Genomic DNA, 20,273 nt, shown 5'->3' with positions numbered 1-20,273 from the left:
GTAAAGGAATAGGGAAATTCTAGAAGAAGCTAGGATCTCATAGAGGAGTGACCTTAAATATTAACCTTTAGTTTCAGTCTAATTCAGTTCTGGATGGTAAGGGCTTCGGTTTTTCACCTAGATATTATTCTTCACTTGATTTGCTTTTTTAATGTTTTCAGGTCACTTTTTCCCAAGACCCCTTCTGCAGTTCTGGTTTTTAGGCATTTGGAATGAAAGAAACTCATTTGAGGAATATGAAATCACTTATTAGCTACTTCTAAACAGGCAGCTGGAGCAGTGGTATGATGAAAAGATAGAGCCTGTGGGTCCTAAACCAGGACCATTCAATGTTGTTGTGAGGCCTAATGCCCTAATTTATTTAAAAATATATTTTCATTATAAGTGCTAATATAACTCTGAGGTGCTGTTGTCATGTTTTTGGCTTGGTGCCTTATGGCTAAAGCAATTGTAGAAATAACTTATTTCCAGAAAATCAAGTGAGGAAATTCCAAAGATCAACGGCTTTTTCAAGCATCCAGGTCAATTTTTTCTAGATATAGATGAACTTCTTTCATTTGATGCGGTAGATGGAAAAAAATAAAGCAGGTAACAAGAGTAGATGAATGGAAATGGTGCTGAGAGTAATCTGAATCACCACTGCCCAGGATACAATTAAGCAGAAGACAGTAGACAGCTGCTGTTGATGGTCCATTCTCAAGGCTTGTTGTATGGCTTATTTCAGAATCTTGAAATTACCATGGTCTTGAGAACTTTACATTTTTGCCGTTGAGACGTACAGCTAAGAGATGTGCAACAGCATGAATTGAATAACTATAGCATTTGTTCCTTTTCCTAGGTACGTCCTTCTGTGCCTGTACACAGAAACATTTGCAAGTTTTTATAAAAGTAGATTTTAATCTGGCCCGTTTGATATGATGTGTCTAACAAATGTATATTGTCTGATGAAAAAACCCAGTGATTGCTTAAAAAATGTTTTAGGTTTTAGATTGCTCCACAGTTAAATTATACTGATAAAATGGGAACCCTTATCAAGTACAGTGTTCCAAATACTTCTGATTGTTCTGTGATGCTGTTTCTTTTTTTGGTTCAGAAAATCCTTTTAAGTCCATTACTATTCTAAATTATTATTTTGGTTGACAATTTATTTTTCTGCACCTTTAAAAGTTCCTGCCTCTCTTTGAAGGAAGTAAATACAATGAAAGTAATATCTACATGTTTTATAACATCAGTAGAAGATTTTCTGGATTTTCTGAAGAGTGCTTATCATTAAAAAACAGGCTTAGACCAGGGAAGCAAACCATATTTCAGTAATATGTGATTACTTGTCTGCTGTTCTGCATGCTGTGTTTGAGCTACTTGCCTTGTTGGTAAAATTACATCCTCTTTATCAGATTACTTTGTGTATTTTGTAACTACTACATCCTGCTTTGTCTTTTTCTCATTTTAGTCATTTTATTGCTTCTTTTAAAAAAAAAGGTTGCAATACTCTTTTCAGAAAAAATAGTTCCTTCTCACTGTGCATGTATCCACTTATTTGTAATAGTTTAAGACAGCTCTTCATTGATTTTTTTTTCCCAAATATTTGCACATATTCTATTTCCCAACCTTAGTCTGGTTCAGAAAATATCTACTGGGCTTAGTACTTTAAAATAAATTTCTGGCAATATGGTTTTTTAACCCTTGTCAGTGAACTCCTAGAGATTTTGTCCATTTTCCAGTTAATCTTTAGATGCACAGTGGTGACAGTTTTGTTTTCCTAAGCAGGATTTGGTAGTTTTTACCTTTTTTTGGTGGGGGGTGGAGGGGACTGGCAGTACTGGGAGCCGATACCTTTTTATAATTCAAATGAAAATTGAGCAGGCCTATGCTTTTTAAAAAATAAGGTTGGTTGTTTAGATGTGTGTGTGTTTTTCCCATTTAAGACAGCATTTGCTCTGTTTGTCAGTCATCCCTCAGAAGATACTGGATAAACCAAAGAGTGAATTATCAAGGTGGACTTGTACTGTCTAGGCTTAGAAAATTGCACACTTAGCCTAGTCTACTAGCCATGGTTTACAATATATATGCATTTTGGATATTTCCATTTGCTGTTACTTTTTGTTCTGGTTTGGCTGGTGGTCTTTCTCCTGCCTTTGTCTCCAGGGTAGGGTAGGATTCTACACTGTGTGTTCCCATGGCGGTACTGGTTTCCAATTGCAGACTTTGTCTAAATGATCTTGCGTACTTGTTTTGTTGCCAGGTTTGCCAAGGAGCGCAGGCTGAGAATATGGAGAGACTATGTGGCTCCAACTGCTAATTTGGACCAAAAAGACAAGCAGTTTGTTGCCAAGGTGAGTCATTCTCAGCATCTTGATATGCATAGTGGACATTGCCAGGCAAGTGATAATACAGGGATATGAACATTCAGAAATGCTGCAGCTCTTGAATATTTCAAGGTAAGCCAATGGGTATGTGTGTGTGTGTGTGTTATTGTCGCGGGCCTTAGAAACCATAACTTTTAAATTTCTCACTACAAAATTAGCATAACTTTATTAGAAGTTCATGAGCTAAAGTTGTGGACATTACCAACCTGAAATACAAGGGTGCTTCAAAAAATTCATGGGAAGATTTGTATTCTTTTCTCTATTTAACCACAAACTTTAAAAATTACCTTTGTATCCCTCGTGTTTTAGGAGTTCTTTTTATCTTCTTAGCAAATTCTTTGAGATTTCCTATGTTCAAGTAAATATGACTTCAAGTTTCTTTTCTTTTCTTTTTTTTTTTTCTGTTTTGGATCTCTTGTGGTTTTCTTTTTTTCTTTTCTGAAAGTTGTCCTGCACTGATGTGTCTTGGGGTGGATTGCTCTAAAGAGAACTAGAACTATTAAATAGGTTCTTTGGTTGTGTCAGCAGTGCTGTAAAAATGTTTTTGCTTAGCGGGTTTTTGGTAACTTGAGTCGTAAGCTTGTTCTCCACATCTTCCCAAAAATGCTGTAATGTTTTCCAGCCTATTTTTACTTTTTCCAAGAGATGCTGGAAGTCTTGATTTTGTGGACTAAAAGTGGTTAAATGTCCGTATTTTTGGACCAAGAGGTGGCTGTCTCCGTTATCAGCTAACCACGAGTTCAGGATGGAAAGCCACTAGGTGGCACTGTCAGCCTGAAAAATCTGAAACATTGTCTTAGAATGGCACAGTCGTAGCAACGTCTTTGAGAAATGGACTGAATTTCTTCACTGTCTTTTTTTATGATGCCCAAAGTAATAGGTCATGGAGTACTCAAGTGACCTCTTTCCCTTATTTATTTATTTTATTTAATTTTGGCAGCTGGCCAGTAAAGGGATCTGAATCCTTGGCCTTGGTGTTATAACACCATGCTCTAACCAGCTGAGCTAACCAGCCAGTCCTCTTCACCTCTTTTAGTAGGTGGTGTCAAAGCAGCTGTGAGGTTAACCATAATCACCCCTTTTAGTGGACATGTGTGGGTTTGGTCCCTGGTAGGATATTCCCCTGTGCATCTTTCAGGTTTTGATGCAGACCAGAATGGACCTCTGCTTCCTTTCTGTGTGAGGAGTGTAGTAATGTGGAAACTTGGACCTGGGCTGCTCTACCTACTTGGAACTCACTTAGTTGTGCTTATGCTCCCTGTAATCTGTTCTGTTCTAAGAATATAGCTACATAATCAAAGTATTGTTCACTCAACAAGGGAGGCAGGCCTTCAATTTTTCACCATCACCTTGAGGGTCTGTGATATTAGTGATATGGATGAGGATTGGGAGGGTCCCACTATCCTGTCCTGTCCCTACCAGTCCCTCCTCAGTTGCAACTGAGTTTGAAGAGGTTGAAACTGATTTGAAGAGTTTTGAGCCTTTGCTGGTTGGGGAACTAAGATATTGCAGAAAAATGAAATTCTAAGGATTAGATGATAGAGCCAATAACTTTGCATTTATCTTAACTATGACTTCATTGGTAACTAGAAAAAGGAGAACTGGATGTAGGAGCATTTCCTCCATTTTCTTAAATCCAAGACCCCAGGATTGTGTGTGTTTGTGTGTGTGTGTTTGTGTGTGTTTACAATGACATGCTAGAGGGGATTGATCTTAGAAGTCATCTGATTGAGGATTTTGAGGAATAACCAGTCTCCTGTAGAACTTTAAATATAAGTTTAGATTATTTGGATGTATGCCTGCTTAGAGAGTACAGAGAAAAATGTATTCACAGGTAGAGAAAGGATTATAAAATTTCTCAAGTTTTAAAAGGTCTTCAGTAATATTTTTGTTTTTAAAATAGCAAAAAAGCATAAAGAAGATAAGCACAAACACTCATTCTATATGAAACACTATGACAGCTTTTTTAAAAAAAACAAAGTTGATCATAGTGTCTATCTGAAGTTGTATAACTATGACCCATGGTCCAGATGTGGCTCGGCACTTGTTTGTGTATGGCCTGTGGATTTTACATTGAAAAAAAAATATTTTGTGGCATATGAAAATTATGTGAAATTAAATTTCAGTGTCATGAATAAATTGGAACATAGCTGTGTGTGTTTGTTTACATATTGTCTGTGGCTGTTTTCACACTACAATGGCAGAACTGAATGGTTTGTGATAAAGACCATATAGCTTGCGAGGCCGAAAATATTTGCTCCTGGCCCTTTCCTTAGAAGTTTGATGATTCTTGATCTGTACCAGTCCTACTCAAAGTGCATTGATATGATATAAGAGCTCAGGCCAGAATGTAAATCAAGGCTTTTTTCCCTTCCTCAAGAAAAGCTTGCTACAAAGAAATGTCAGCAATGTTCTTAAAGATGTAGTTGATTAATGTTCTGGTACAAGTTTCTTACTTCATTGCAGACCGGCAGCCACTTTGAATAGTACTAATCTGTACTCTTTTGTATATACTTTTTAAGTTTGTAAGTTCTTATATTTAACATAGAAAAAAATTTAAATTTCTATAGGATTATTAGAAAATAAACTAGCCCAATTTCCCTCTCCCTTGAAGCAGTTAAATGTTTATGTTGCTGTTTCTTAATTTTTCAGTTTTAGGCATAACCTTTATCTTCCTTTATACCATGGATATAAACATGTATGCTCACATGGATACAACCTTGCTTTTCCACAAGTCTTCCAATATGATTCTTTCATAAATTTGGTTAAATTAATCTTTAGTATTTACTTTGTAAATGCTAATCATCACTGAGCTATATAGCATATTATGACTACTTTTCATTTCTTGCACAATTTTTTGTTTTCCTTGGAGTTAATTTTTAAAACGTACGTATTTTTAAAAAAATACTTATTAGTTCAATCCGCAAACTCTCTAGTTCTCAAAATCTCCTCTCAAGACATTCAGTCTGTTATTTTCAATAATACTTCCTTGGAACCTTGTGACCTGCACCAGTCTGGACTGGTTTCTCTTTTTGTCATCTTTGGATTTCTTCACCATTATCCTGGGGGGTTTCTTTGCCTTACTCCTAGATTGGAACTATGCTTGCTGGATCCTGTAGCTTCCTCTTTATGATTTATTACTTCATTTTGGTGACATACGTTCTCTAACTTCATGGCAAACGAGTGCTTGGGAAGTAAATTTTCTGAGACTTTTCATGTCCATTCTCTACATGTACTTGATCGATAGTTTAGTTGGGTATAGAATTTTATTTTAGAAGTCATTTTCATCAGAATTGTTAACGTATTGCTCCACTGTCATTTATCTATTAGAGGGTTTTTGTTTTTGTTTTTTAGAAGTCTGGAAACATTCTGATACCCACCCTTTGGGATTTATTTTTTATTTCTGGGAGGTTTTAGCAAATTGTTTTTGAGGAATCCTGGTGTTCTAACATTTCACAGTGATGCTCTTTGTTTATCCATAAGTGGCCTTATTATGGTTCAATTTTTAGTCCTTTAATTCTAGGACTTTTTTTACCCCAACTATTTTGTTGACTTCCATCTAGTTTTCTGTTTTCTAGAACTCCTGTTATTTGGATGTTGGAATTTTGGGGATGGTCTTCCAGTTTTTTCCTCCTATTTTCCATCTCTTTGTCTTTTCTTCTTTTTAGGTTTCCTTATATTTATCTTCTAGCCCTTCTATTGAGTATTTTATGATATGATACTGTGTTTAAATTTTTAACAGCTTTTTTTTTTTTTTGGTTCTCTGAATATTTCTTTTTTAATATTAATATTTTTTAAAATTATTTTTTTAAAACATTAAATAAAAATTATTAAAAGATAACTTTTTAAAATTAACTATTATTTTAAAATAATATTATCTCTTAGCTCACTGTGGAATTTCTTTTTTTTTAAATTTTAGTTTGTCGATATACAATGTGTTTGATTATTGTGGCCCATTACCGAAACCTCCCTCCCTACTCCCTCTCCCCGCTCCCACCCAACACTGTGCTTTCTGTCTGCTTGTTGTATCAACTGCAAGGAATTGTAGTTGTAATGCCTTCTTCCCCCTCCGGTTTTTTTTTTGGGGGGGGGGTGAATTTATTTATTTATTTTTAGCTCCCACCAATAGGTGAGAACATGTGGTATTTCTCTTTATTTATTTATTTATTTATTTATCTATCTATCTATCTATTTATTTATTTATTTTGATAAAGGCCAGGATTTTTAAAATTTTTAAATTTTATTTTAATTTTATTTTTTAAATTTTGTCGATATACAATGTGGTTGATTATTGTGGCCCTTTACTGAAACCCCCCTCCCTCCTCCCTCTCCCCTCTCCCACCAAACAATGTCCTTTCTGTTTGCTTGTCGTATCAACTTCAAGGAATTGTAGTTGTTATGTCTTCGTCTCCCCCCCACCCCAGTTTTTTTTTGTGTGTGTGTGTATGTGTGTGTGAATTTATTTATTTATTTTTAGCTCCCACCAATAAGTGAGAACATGTGGTATTTCTCTCTTTTTTTTTTTTTAATTTTATTTTGTCGATATACATTGTGGCTGATTATTGCTCCCCATCACCAAAACCTCCCTCCCTTCTTCCTCCCCCCCTCAACAATGTCCTTTCTGTTTGCTTGTCGTATCAACTTCAAGTAATTGTGGTTGTTATATCTTCTTCCCCCCCCTCCCCGGTTTTGTGTGTGTGTGTCTGTGTGTGTGTGTATGTGTGTGTGAAAATTTATATATTAATTTTTAGCTCCCACCAATAAGTGAGAACATGTGGTATTTCTCTTTCTGTGCCTGACTTGTTTCACTTAATATAATTCTCTCAAGGTCCATCCATGTTGTTGCCAATGGCAGTATTTCATTCTTTTTTATAGCTGAGTAGTATTCCATTGTGTAGATGTACCACATTTTCCATATCCACTCATCTGATGATGGACATTTGGGCTGGTTCCAACTCTTGGCTATTGTAAAGAGTGCTGCGATGAACACTGGGGAACAGGTATACCTTCGACTTGATGATTTCCATTCCTCTGGGTATATTCCCAACAGTGGGATAGCTGGGTCGTATGGTAGATCTATCTGCAATTGTTTGAGGAACCTCCATACCATTTTCCATAGAGGCTGCACCATTTTGCAGTCCCACCAACAATGTATGAGAGTTCCTTTTTCTCCGCAACCTTGCCGGCATTTATCGTTCATAGTCTTTTGGATTTTAGCCATCCTAACTGGGGTGAGATGGTATCTCAGTGTAGTTTTGATTTGCATTTCCCGGATACTGAGTGATGTTGAGCATGTTTTCATATGTCTGTTGGCCATTTGTATATCTTCCTTAGAGAAATGCCTACTTAGCTCTTTTGCCCATTTTTTAATTGGGTTGCTTGTTTTCTTCTTGTAAAGTTGTTTCAGTTCCTTGTATATTCTGGATATTAATCCTTTGTGAGATGTCTATTTTGCAAATATTTTCTCCCACTCTGTTGGTTGTCTTTCAACTCTGTTAATTGTTTCTTTTGCTGTGCAGAAGTTCTTTAGTTTGATATAATCCCATTTGTTTATTTTTCCTTTGGTTGCCTGTGCTTTTGGGGTCGTATTCATGAAGTCTGTGTCCAGTCCTACTTCCTGAAGTGTTTCTTCTATGTTTTCTTTAAGAAGTTTTATTGTTTCAGGATGTATATTTAATTCTTTAATCCATTTTGAGTTGACTTTAGTGTATGGTGAAAGGTATGGGTCTAGTTTCATTCTCCTGCATATTCATATCCAGTTCTCCCAGCGCCATTTGCTAAAGAGGCAGTCTCTTCCCCAGTGTATAGGCTTGGTGCCTTTGTCAAAGATCAGATGGCTGTAGGTGTGTGGGTTGATTTCTAGATTCTTTTTTCTATTCCATTGATCAGTGTGTCTGTTTTTATGCCAGTACCATACTGTTTTGGTTATTATAGCTTTGTAGTATAGTTTAAAGTCAGGTAGTGTTATGCCTCCATCTTTATTTTTTTTGCTCAGTGTTGCTTTGGCTATGCGTGGTCTTTTGTTATTCCATATAAATGTCTGGATAGTTTTTTCCATTTCTGAGAAAAATGTCATTGGAATTTTGATGGGGATTGCATTGAATTTGTATATCACTTTGGGTAGTATGGACATTTTCACTATGTTGATTCTTCCAATCCAAGAGCATGGAATATCTTTCCATCTTCTTGTATCCTCTCTAATTTCTCTCAGCAGTGGTTTGTAGTTCTCATTATAGAGATTTTTCACCTCCTTGGTTAACTCAATTCCTAAGTATTTTATTTTTTTGGTGGCTATTGTAAATGGGCAGGCTTTCTTGACTTCTCTTTCTGCGTGTTCACTATTGGAGAATAGAAATGCTACTGATTTTGTATGTTGATTTTGTATCCTGCTACTGTGCTGAAATCATTTATTAACTCCAAGAGTTTTTTTGTAGAGGTTTTAGGCTGTTCGATATATAGGATCATGTCATCTGCAAACAGGGACAGTTTGACTTCATCTTTTCCAATCTGGATGCCTTTTTTTGCTTCTCTTCTCTGATTGCTCTGGCTAGTACTTCCAACACTTTGTTGAATAGGAGTGGTGAGAGTGGGCATCCTTGTCTAGTTCCTGTTCTTAAAGGAAAAGCTTTCAGCTTTTCCCCATTCAGGATGATATTGGCAGTGGGTTTATCATATATGGCTTTAATTATGTTGAGATACTTTCCATCTATACCTAACATATAGAGGGTCTTTGTCATGAATGAGTGTTGAATTTTATTAAATGCTTTTTCAGCATCTATAGAGATGATCATATGGTCCTTGTGTTTGATTTTATTAATATGGAGTATCACATTTATTGATTTGCGTATGTTAAACCAACCTTGCATCTTTGGGATAATTCCCATTTGATCGTGGTGAATAATTATATGTATGTGTTGCTGTATTCTGTTTGCAAGTATTTTAGTGAAGATTTTTACATCTATATTCATCAAGGATATAGGCCTGTAGTTTTCATTTTTGGTTACATCTTTACCGGATTTTGGTATCAGGATGATGTTTGCTTCATAGAAAGAGTTTGGGAGATTTGCGTTTCAATCTTTTGGAATAGTTTGTAAAGAATCGGTGTCAATTCCTCTTTGAATGTTTGGTAAAATTCTGCTGTGAATCCATCTGGTCCTGGGCTTTTCTTTGTTGGGAGCCTTCTGATAACCGCTTTAATCTCCTTTATTGTTATTGGTCTGTTCAGATTTTCTACGTCTTCATTGCTCAGTTTTGGGAGCTTGTGTGTGTCCAGAAATTTATCCATTTCCTCCAGATTTTCAAATTTGTTGGCGTATAGTTGTTTATAGTAGTCTTGAATGATTCCTTGTATTTCAAATGAAACAGTTGTAATATCACCTTTTTCATTTCTAATTTTTGTTATTTGAATCATCTCTCTCCTTTTTTTTTGTTAGCCATGTTAATGGTTTGTCAATTTTATTTATCTTTTCAAAAAACCAACTTTTTGATTCATTGATCTTTTGTATTGTTTTTTGGTTTTCAATTTCATTCAGTTCTGCTCTGATCTTAATGATTTATTTCCGTCTGCTAACTTTAGGTTTGGATTGTTCTTGTTTTTCTAGTTCTTTAAGGTGAAGTGTTAGGTTGTTCACTTGCCATCTTGCCATTCTTCTGAGGTGAGCATTTAATGCAATAAATTTTCCCCTTAATACTGCTTTTGCAGTATCCCACAGGTTTTGGTATGATGTATCATCATTTCCATTAGTTTCAATAAATTTTTTGATTTCCTGCTTGATTTCTTCTTGGACCCATATGTCATTAAGTAGAATGCTGTTTAATTTCCATGTGTTTGTATAGTTTCCAGAATTTCATTTGTTATTTATTTCTAATTTTAATCCATTGTGGTCTGAGAAAATACATGGGATTATTTCAATTTTTTTGAATTTGTTGAGACTTGATTCGTGACCTAGTATGTGATCTATCCTGGAGAGTGATCTATGTACTGATGAGAAGAATGAATATTCTGAGGTTGTTGGATGGAATGTTCTGTAGATATCTGCCAAGTCCAATTGGTCTAGAGTATTGTTTAGATCTTGTGTTTCTCTGCTGATTCTTTGCCTAGATGATCTGTCCAATAATGACAGTGTGGTGTTCAGGTCCCATGCTATGATGGTATTAGTATCTATTTCCTTCTTTAGGTCTAATAGTGTTTGTTTTATAAATCTGGCTGCTCCAACATTGGGTGCGTACATATTTATGATTGTTATGTCTTCTTGATAGATCAGTCCTTTTATTTTATTTTTTTGTGTTTTTTCGTGACCGGCACTCAGCCAGTGAGTGCACTGGCCATTCCTATATAGGATCCGAACCTGCGGCGGGAGCATCGCTGCGCTCCCCACGCCGCCCTCTCCCGAGTGCGCCACGGGCTCGGCCCGGATCAATCCTTCTATCATTACGTAGTGTCCCTCATTGTCTCTTTTTATGGTTTTTAGTTTAAAGTCTATTCTGTCAGATATAAGAATAGCCACTCCAGCTTGTTTTTCTTTTCTGTTTGCATGGTAAATCTTTTTCTGTCCTTTCACTCTTAGTGTATGTGAGTCTTTTTTGGTGAGGTGGGTCTCCTGAAGGCAGCATATAGTTGGGTCCTCCTTTTTAATCCAGTCAGCCAGTCTGTGTCTTTTAATTGGGGAATTCAAGCCTTTTACATTAAGAGTTGTTACTGAAAAGTGTTGATTTATTCCTAGCATTTTATTGATTATTGTTTGGTTGTCTTAGGTGTCTTTTTTTCCTTGCTTTCTGATTTACTGTTTGTTTTCTTTGTTTGTTGGTTCCATAGGCTGTAGTTAGCCTTTTTGTTTGTTTGTATCCTCTTCATGAATGCCATTTTTATTATACTAGTGGGTTTTGAGTTTTCTTGGGTTTTTATGGCAGTGCTAGTTATTTTTCAGGAACCAAACCCAGTACTCTCTTGAGAATTTCTTGTAAGGGTGGTCGTGTGGTGGTTAACTCCCGCAGTTTTTGTTTGTCTGAGAAATATACTATTTGCCCTTCATTTCGGAAGGATAGCCTTGCAAGGTAGAGTATTCTTGGCTGACAGTCTCTGTCTTTTAGTATTTTGAATAGATCATCCCATTCCTTTCTGGCTTTTAGGGTTTGTGATGAAATGTCTGATGTTATCCTGATTGGGGCTCCCTTATAGGTGCTTTGACGCTTCTCTCTTGCAGCTTTTAAGATTCTCTCTTTGTCTTTGAGTTTCGTCCATTTGACTATAACATGTCTTGGAGAAGACCTTTTTGGGTTGAATGCATCTGGAGATCGTTGAGCTTCCTGGATCTGAAGATCTGTGATTTTTCCTCTACCTGGGAAGTTTTCTGCCACTATTTTGTTGAATATGTTTTCAATGCAATCTCCTTTTTCCTCCCCTTCTGGAATACCCAGGACTCGGATATTTGAGCGCTTAAGGTTGTCTGATATCTCTCTCAGATTTTCTTCAATGCCTTTGATTCTTTTTCTTTTTTTTTTGTCTGCTTGTGTTATTTCAAACAGCCCATCTTCAAGTTCAGAGATTCTCTCTTCAACTTCCGCAAGCCTGCTGGTTAAACTCTCCATTGTGTTTTTTATTTCGCTGAATAACTTCTTCAGTTTGGCAAGTTCTTCTACATTTTTTTTCAGGGCATTGATTTCCTTGTATATTTCTTATTTCCTCGTTTCTTCATGATGTCTAGCTGAGTTTTCTTGTATCTCATTCAGTTTCCTTAGAATTATCATTCGAAATTCCTTGTCAGTCATTTCAAGGGCTTCTTGTTCTATAGGATCTAGAGCTTAAGAGTTATTATCCTTTGGTGGTGTACTTTCTTGATTTTTCGTATTTCTGGTATCTTTTCTTTGATGTTTATTCATTGTGGCAGGGGGTTTCACAGTCCATAGGTTTGACGCTATTCACTGACTAAGATGTTGCTGTGGTTACCAATTTGGTATGGCTACATCAGTGACTACTCAGTTGGCCACTAGTGCCTCGTGTGTTGTTGCCTCGGGTGTTGGGCCTCTCCAGGGAGCCACCTCTTTGGTCAGCTTGGACTCTGCCGGGCTGCTGTATCATGGGGCGGTACTGCAGGGTGTGTGGTCTCTGCTGAGCTTCCACCTCCCGTGCTGGACTTCTCCCTGTTCCGTGGGCTCTGGCCTGGGCTGCTGGGATGCGCGGAGGCATCGCAGAGCATGTGATCTCTGTGGAGCTTCCCTTTCCCCTGCAGGATTTCTCCCTGCTCTGTGTGCGCTAGGCCAGGCTTGGGATGGAGCTGGGTGGCGGTAGTGAAGCCTACCTGCTGCTGGATTGTGCAGCGGCAGCCCCCCCACAGGGTGTGTGGACTCTACGGAGCTTCTATCTCCCTTGCTGGACGACTTTGTGTTCTGTACACATTGGGCCAGGCTGCTGGATCGCGGGGCAGCAGTTTGGTCCCTGTGGAGTTCCCCCTCCCCTGGCGGACGTCTCCCTGCTCCAAGTGCACTAGGCCAGGCTGGGAATGGAGCCGGGTGCCTGTGGTGAAGCCTACCTGCTGGATCACACAGTGGCAGCCCCACAGGGTGTGTGGTTTCTGTGGAGCCTCCGCCTCCCCTGCCGGATGTCTCCCCACTCTGTGCTCATTGGGCTGGGCTTGGAATGAAGCTGGGTGGCGGCGGTGAAACCTATCTGCTGGATCGTGCGACGGCGGTCCCGCAGAGCATGTGGTATCCGTGGAGCTTCTGCTTCCCCTGCTGGACATCTCCCCATTCTGTATGCACTTGATGTTATGTTTTTATAGTTTAAATCGGTTGGTTTATGGGAGAGAGTGACGCTAGGGACCGTCCATTCTGCCATCTTGACCGGAAGTCTGTCTGTGGAATTAATTTTAGTGTTTTTTTTGAAGTTTTCTTTTCCCTATATATTCGCTGTGTTTGCCAAGCTTTCCTCTGCCCACTTGGTTACTTTGGTTCTTTATTTTTTGTTTTAGGGGCTTTCCTCAGATATTTGGTTACCCTTGTTTGTCTCCTTTATTTAAGAACAAGGTATTAAAATGCTGGGTTAGAAGCAGTGAATCTATGTGTAGGATTTAGGGTATACATTTTGAAACTCACCTGCTTCTTATAGAGATTTGAAGCCAATCCTAGTTTTTGGCACTGTTTTCTTTTTATTTATTTATTTAATTGTATTAATATTATTTTTTTACATTCTGTGATGTCGCAGAGCAGTTGGGAGGGAGAGGGAGAGGAGAAAGGGGATGGGAATGTGATGGAAGGTGGAAGGAGGGAGAAGGAGCGGTGGGATTGAGGCCTGTGGCACCCGCTTCATTCCCACTGGAGAGACTGGGGAGCTTCCAGTGGTGGCTTGCTCATTGGTGGGCTGGTTACAGATATCAGGGGGGTGTGGCAAGAGCCCTTGCCTCCCAGAACCCCAGCTTGGGAACCTGGGGCCCTTCTTACTGCAGCTTGGTGGTTGTTGCTGGGTTGGTTGTGTGTGTCTGGGGGACGTGGCTGAGACCCTTGGGACCCCCCCACCACCATGGCTCAGGAGAGTCTGGGGCACTTCCTGCAGCTCAGTGGTCATCACTGGGCTGGTTGCGCTTGTTGGGGGTATGTGGCTGAGGCCCTTGGCCCCAACCCTCAGGACAGGTGCTGTGGGCATGGCTGACGCCCCTGGCCCTCCCCCCTTTCTGGCTCGGTAACCCAGGAAACTTCCTGTCCTTCTAGGTATTATAGGTATTCTTTGGTAAAATGAGACCTTTACTACTTAATATCAAACTTTTTCTCTGGTTGTGGGTACTTTGTTTTTTCTTTTAGTTCTTTGTTGAGGTATTTGCTGTTCCCACCACTTAAACTCTGCACTGGAACTAATTTATTGTCTTTTGCTTACTTCTAAAATGTGGGAACTTCCTTTGGAGAGCAGTACTTGAGCTCTGTGGTTGAGCTACATTGCTGCTTTGCTGCTCATTCCCTAGGGAAGGCTTTTTATGCAGCTCAGGTTTTAAATGGTTGACTTTACAGGTACTTCTGGGTCTAGTGAAATCCAGTGCACCTGTGTTGTGTAGAAACACTGGTCTGGGCATGAGTCTTTTTCATCAAACTGCACCCCATGCAATTCTATATTCCTGACCACTCTCCTCTGAGTGGTCCTGCACCGATTGGGGGGCAGATCAGAAGTCCATGCTGTGCCCCAGTGTTCCCCCGGTGGGCCTATCTCCCTTACCACCTGTGCTCCAAACACTTCTCATGGTACGGGCTGTGCTCTGGTCCCTTGCAGTGACTCACCGGCCTCTGAGTGCCTCCTTTTTTTCTGTTGTTGTGGCTCCTTGCTCCTATGTGGGTCCATGGGAACCCTATTAGTGGTATTGCTGGCCTGGGGACCACCAAGACCCTCTTCTCCCCTGCCACCTCCAAGCAACTTCATCCAAAGGGCACAGCTGCAGCTTTTGTCAGCTCCTGCTCCGTGTGCTCAGCAGCTCCAGCCTGGAAGTGTTCAGGATTTGAAACGGTTGGAGCAGTTTTTTCTTTCTCTCTTTGTGGCTTCTCCTGCCTCTGGGAGAAGCACTCCGTAGGTCTCTCCTCCTCTCTCCCCTAGCTCTAGCAGCTCCAGCTTGGCTGTTGTTGCTTTTTTATTGTTGTAAATTGGTTGATTTGTGGGAGAGAGTGACACTGGGGACCATCTATTCCACCATCTTGGCCAGAAATCGGCACCATTTTCATTCCCATATGAGATAACTGATTTGACAGTTTCTGAGTGTTTTGGTAAGTTGGAAGATGGGGGCTCTGCAGTATGAATCAAATTGTCTATTGTGTTTTCTCACCACTAGTTCAGGATTTAGCTTTTGTGAGTCTGTGCAGTCAGTTATTACGCATCCATCTGTTTTCCAGCTTTCAATGTTTTGCTCAGTGTTCTTCTCTCTCATTATCTTCATCCTTTTGGGCTATGTAGACTGATGGATAGATGGGTTAGATAGATCTTTATTTTTATCTAGAGGTGTTTAGGAAGGAACCAAAATAAAACATTTGAACTTAATTTCTTTAATTGACACATAATATTCCCTTGTAATTCAGCACCATAATTTATTTAACCGGCTCTCAATAGGTCAATATTCATGTAGCTGATAATTTTTCCATTATTTAGAAAATTAAATAAATCTGCACGTAAATGGCAGTTATTTCCTTAGAAATGATTTATAGCATATTTGCCAAATAGCTCTTCAGAAATAGTGGCCAATACATATCCCCAGGGGTGTTCATTTTCTAATATGTTGTAGAACAAGGGTTGGCCAACCTTTTCTTAAAGGACCTTGTAGTAAATATTTTAGGCGTTGGGGGCCATATGGTCTCTTTTGCAACTACTGAACTCTGCCATTGTAGTATGAAAACAGCCATGGATAATATGTAAATGAATGAGTGTGGTAGTATTCCAGCAAAACTTTGTAAAGCTGTGAAGCAGGCTCAATGGCCTTTGGGCCATAGTTTGCCAGCCTCTGTTGTAGAACACTGGATATCATCATTCAATTAAAAAGGAAAAAATTCTCTCATTACTTTTCATAATCGAAAACCCAATTGCAGTTCTGTAGTTGTTTTACCTGATTTAAAATGTCTGTTAATACTAAACATCTATTTCAAAGAAACCTAAGTGAGTCCTTAGGTACCCAGAGTCCTCAAACACAGTCTGAAAGTGCTGCAAAGATCCACTGAGCAATTCAGCTTTGAGGATCATGTGATTGTAAGGTCGTAACAAATAGCAATTCTTTGTTTAGCAGTCACCTTGCTTTTTAGGAATTAATTGTGCAGGGCACATCTAAAATAGCCTGAAAAGCCTGCAAAGGGTAATCTATGACCTCTTTAAGTGGGTGCCTTTGGAGCCTTATAGTTGATTTCTGGAACTGGTGCATCAGAGTGTTTGCCAAGAGGCTCTCTCCAAGAATTTTGAAACTCAACAAAGTATTCTGATAGTATATGTGGTCTATTGAAAGAATGGTTTCCATCATCTGCTTAAGCAGTTTTGCTTCTTAAGGAATGAAATGCAAGGGAAGGCTCTCCTTGTCTCTCCAGGTTAGCAGAGAAGCATGTTTACTTCATACTGATTAGCTGAGCCTGCCTGAGACTTTTGTGCCTGTCATGGCCTGCCAGTTCCCTGCCTGCCTCCCCTGTGGCATTTTAGCTGATCTGTGCTGTTTGTAGCCATATGGTTCCCTGAGCACGTGGCTTGGTTTCCCTGTCCCTGCTGCTGGATCCTTGGGCATTGCAGATTTCACAGACCTGAATAACATGTTGGGGGTGGGAGAGGGGGTGGGGTGTGGAGTGGAAGCATGTCCTCAAGAAATGTCTTTTCACTGCCCTGCTGGGTAGAGGCTTCTTGCTTGGTTCTCTTCACCTACGAGATAACTTAAACAATTAGAACCCAGAACTAGGGGCTTTGAGGAGATGGAGAAGAACTGGAAGTGCTTCCTGCCTACAAGGCACTTACCCTCTAGGGCTTTGTCTGGGAGCCCTACATAGTTAACTGGCATTGGTGGCCAAGTCTAATTGTGGAGGTCAAATTATAAGCTATCTATGCATACAGTGGATTTTAGAATGTTTTTGATTTTTCCCTGATTAATTTTTGCTGTGCTTCCAGTCACAGCTCTAGATGGAATTCATTATCATGTCTCTGGGATTTTTTTCTACAATTTTTTTCATTGTGGTAAAATTCACATAACATAAAATTTACTGTCTTAACCATTTCTAAGTGTACAGTTTCAGTGGTGTTAAGTATATTCATACTGTTGTGCAACTATCACCACCATCCGTCTCCAGAACTCGTCATCTTACAAGACTGAGCTCTATGCTCCTTGAACAGTAAGTCTCCATTGCCCCACACCTTCTCTTCCCAGCTCCGGGCAGCCACCATCCTTTCTGTCTCTATGATTTTGACTGCTCTGAGTAACTCATATAAGTATCATACAGTATTTGTCATTTTGTGAGTGGCTTATTTCACTTAGCATAATGTCCTCAAGGTTCATCCATGCTGTAGCATGTATCAGGATTTCCTTCCTTTTTAAGGCTGAATAATAATTCAGTTCGTTTGTGTGTGTGTGTGTGTGTGTGTGTGTGTGTGTGTGTGTGTATATATAAAACATGTATATTTGTATGTATATATGTGTGTGTATATACATATATGTGTGTGTGTGTATATATGTCTTTTTTTTTTTTTTGCTTGTCTGTTCATCCATCAGTGGATACTTGGGTTGCTTCCATGCTTTAACTTGTGAACAATGCTGATATGAACATGGGTGTATACATATCTCTTTGAGACTCCGTTTTCAATTCTTTTGAATATGTACCCAGAAGTGGAATTGCTGGATCATATTGTAATTGTGTTTTTAAGATTTTGAGAAACTGCTGTACTGTACCATTTTACATTCCACCAACAGTGCACAAGGGTTCCAGTTTCTTTACGTCCTTGCCAACATTTGTTATTTTCCCTTTTTTTTTTCTTTTTTTTTTAAGTAGTAGCCATCCTAATGGGTGTGAGGTGGTATCTCATTGTAGTTTTGATTTGCCTTTTCCTAATCATTAGTGATGTTGAGCATCTTTTCATGTGTTTATTAGCCATTTGTATATTTTCTTTGAAGAAATGACTATTCAAGTCTTTTGCCTATTTTTGAATTGGGTTGTTTGTGTTTTTATTGTTGAGTTTTAGGAGTTCTCTGTATATTCTGGATATTAAGAATGATAAGGTCAGACATATGATTTGCAAATATTTTTTTCCATTCTGTGGGTTGCCTTTTACTCTGTTGATAGTGCTTCAAATGCACAAAAATTTAAAATTTTCATGAAATCTGTCTATTTTTTCTTTTGTAGCCTGTGCTTTTGGTGGCATCCAAGAAATCCCTGTCAAATCTACTGTTGTGAAGTTTTTGCCCTGTGTTTTCTTCTAAGAGTTTTATAATTTTAGGTATTATTTTAAGTCATGGATCCATTTTGAGTTAATTTTTGTGTATAGTGTTAGGTAAGTGTCCAACTTCATTCTTTTGCATGTGGATATCCAGTTTTTTCAGCCCCATTTGTTGAGAAGATTGTCCTTTCCCCATTGAATGGTCTTGGCACCCTTGTTGAAAATCACTTGACCATAATGCAAGGATTTATTTCTAGACTCTATTCTGTTATGTTGGTCTTTATGCCAGTACACATGGTTTTGATTACTATAGCTTTGTATAAGTTTTGAAATCAGGAAGTGTGCAACCTCCAGCTTTGTCCTTCTTTTTCCAGATTGTTTCGGCTATTTGGACTCCTTTGAGATTCCATATGTATTTCAGGGTGGTGGTTTTATTTCTGCAAAAATTGTCATGGGGATTTTAATAAGGAATATATTAAATCTGTAGCTCACTTTGGGTAGTACTGACATCTTAACAATATTAAGTCTTCCAATTCATGATCATGGGATATGATTCCATTTATTTATGTCTCCTTTATTTTCTTTCAGCAATGTTTTGTAGCTTTCATTGTACAAGTTTTTCACTCCCTTGATTAAGTTAATTCTTATATTTTGGTCTTTTTGATGCTATTGGAAATTGAATTGTTTTAATTTTCTTTTTTGGATTATTCATTGTTAGTATACAGAAATGCAGCTGATTTCTGTGTGCTGACTTTGTATCCTGCTACTTGGTGAATGAGTTCATTAGTTCTAAGTTTTTGTGGAATCATTAGGGTTTTCTACATATATATCATCTGAGAACAGTGATAATTTTATTTCTTTACTTCCTGTTTGGATGCTTTTTGTTTCTTTTTCTTGTTTAATTGATCTGACTAGGACTTCTGGTACTATGTTGAATGGAAGTGGCTCTCTGAAAGGGTTTTTAAACAAGGATACTTCTTAATACTTTCGGGATTATCTAGACTTCTCCGATATTATTCCCATGTGGTATTGTAGAGAGAACCACTTTCTTGACTTTTGTCATATGACTTACAGGTGAAAAAGAAGTTTTGAGAGTGGTCTGGCTAGAAAGGTGGCCTCTGCTGCATCAAAAAGGCCTTAAGACTTGATTTGCAGCTTACATTAGCAAACCAACTTACTGATAAGGGGAAAAATGATTGAATTAGAAAAGATTTAAAGTAATATTTACCTGGCTTTAAAAATTATTATTAGAGATTTTATTTTTTAGGGCTGTTTTAGGTTTATAGAAAAATTGAGCAGATAGTATAGAGCTCCCACATTACCCATTCACTCCTACCCCAGTTTCGCCTGCTATTAATATCTTACATGATATTGGTACATTTGTACTAATATTGATACATTATTATCAACTAAAGTCCATACTTTATTCAGATTTCTCTAGTTTTCTCCTAATGTCCCTTTTATGTTCCAAAATACCACATTACATTCAATCATCATTTGTCCTTAGACTCCTCTTGAATATGACAGTTTCTTAGACTTTCCTTGTTTTTGGTGACCTTGACAGGTCAGATATTTTTGTGAGATGTTTTCATGTTGAAATTTGTCTGATGCCTGATTTCCTTTTAAATATGTATTATAGTATCTGGTCTGATTGTGTATAGGTGCCTAGAGATGCTGGCATCAGGATATTGTTGTGGTTAGTTTTCTGTCGAGGACAAGGGTGGTGCTGTTCTTTCTGGGGGACTAGGGAGATACAACCCTAGGGAGCAGGAAAAGCAGCCAGATGTCATGATTCAGAGAGGAGGAAGGGTGTTTGTGTCTCATTCCTAGTGGCCTCATAAAAAGACACTCCCTGGTGGTTATTGTAGAAGTCTCATTTGGGCTGATGGTCCTTTAGTTTCTATCTGGTACTGAAAATTTTGGCAGCATTGAGAGGTTATTGGCGGTTGTATCTGGGGAGCTATTCTGAGGGTCTCAGGAAGCTGTTGTAAGGCTCTTTTTGTTCATTTTATGCATGCTGCAGGGTTTTAAGAATCTGAATAGCA

At 38.5% G+C, this 20,273-nt stretch overlaps 1 protein-coding gene across 1 annotated transcript in view; it reads left to right on the top strand.

Annotated features, from left to right (window-relative positions):
- The window catches only part of SND1 (staphylococcal nuclease and tudor domain containing 1), a 422,567-nt gene that overhangs the window by 51,706 nt on the left and 350,588 nt on the right, over positions 1–20,273 (top strand). The window contains exon 9 of the mRNA XM_063099206.1: positions 2,243–2,333. Within this exon, the coding sequence (XP_062955276.1) occupies positions 2,243–2,333 (91 nt within the window). The remainder of the gene's footprint in view (positions 1–2,242; positions 2,334–20,273) is intronic.

The sequence above is a fragment of the Cynocephalus volans genome, chromosome 6, assembly GCF_027409185.1.
Source record: "Cynocephalus volans isolate mCynVol1 chromosome 6, mCynVol1.pri, whole genome shotgun sequence".
NCBI classification, from domain to species: Eukaryota; Metazoa; Chordata; class Mammalia; order Dermoptera; family Cynocephalidae; genus Cynocephalus; species Cynocephalus volans.
Note: the sequence above shows the minus strand (reverse complement) of the source record. Positions and strands in the feature narration are given on the sequence as shown.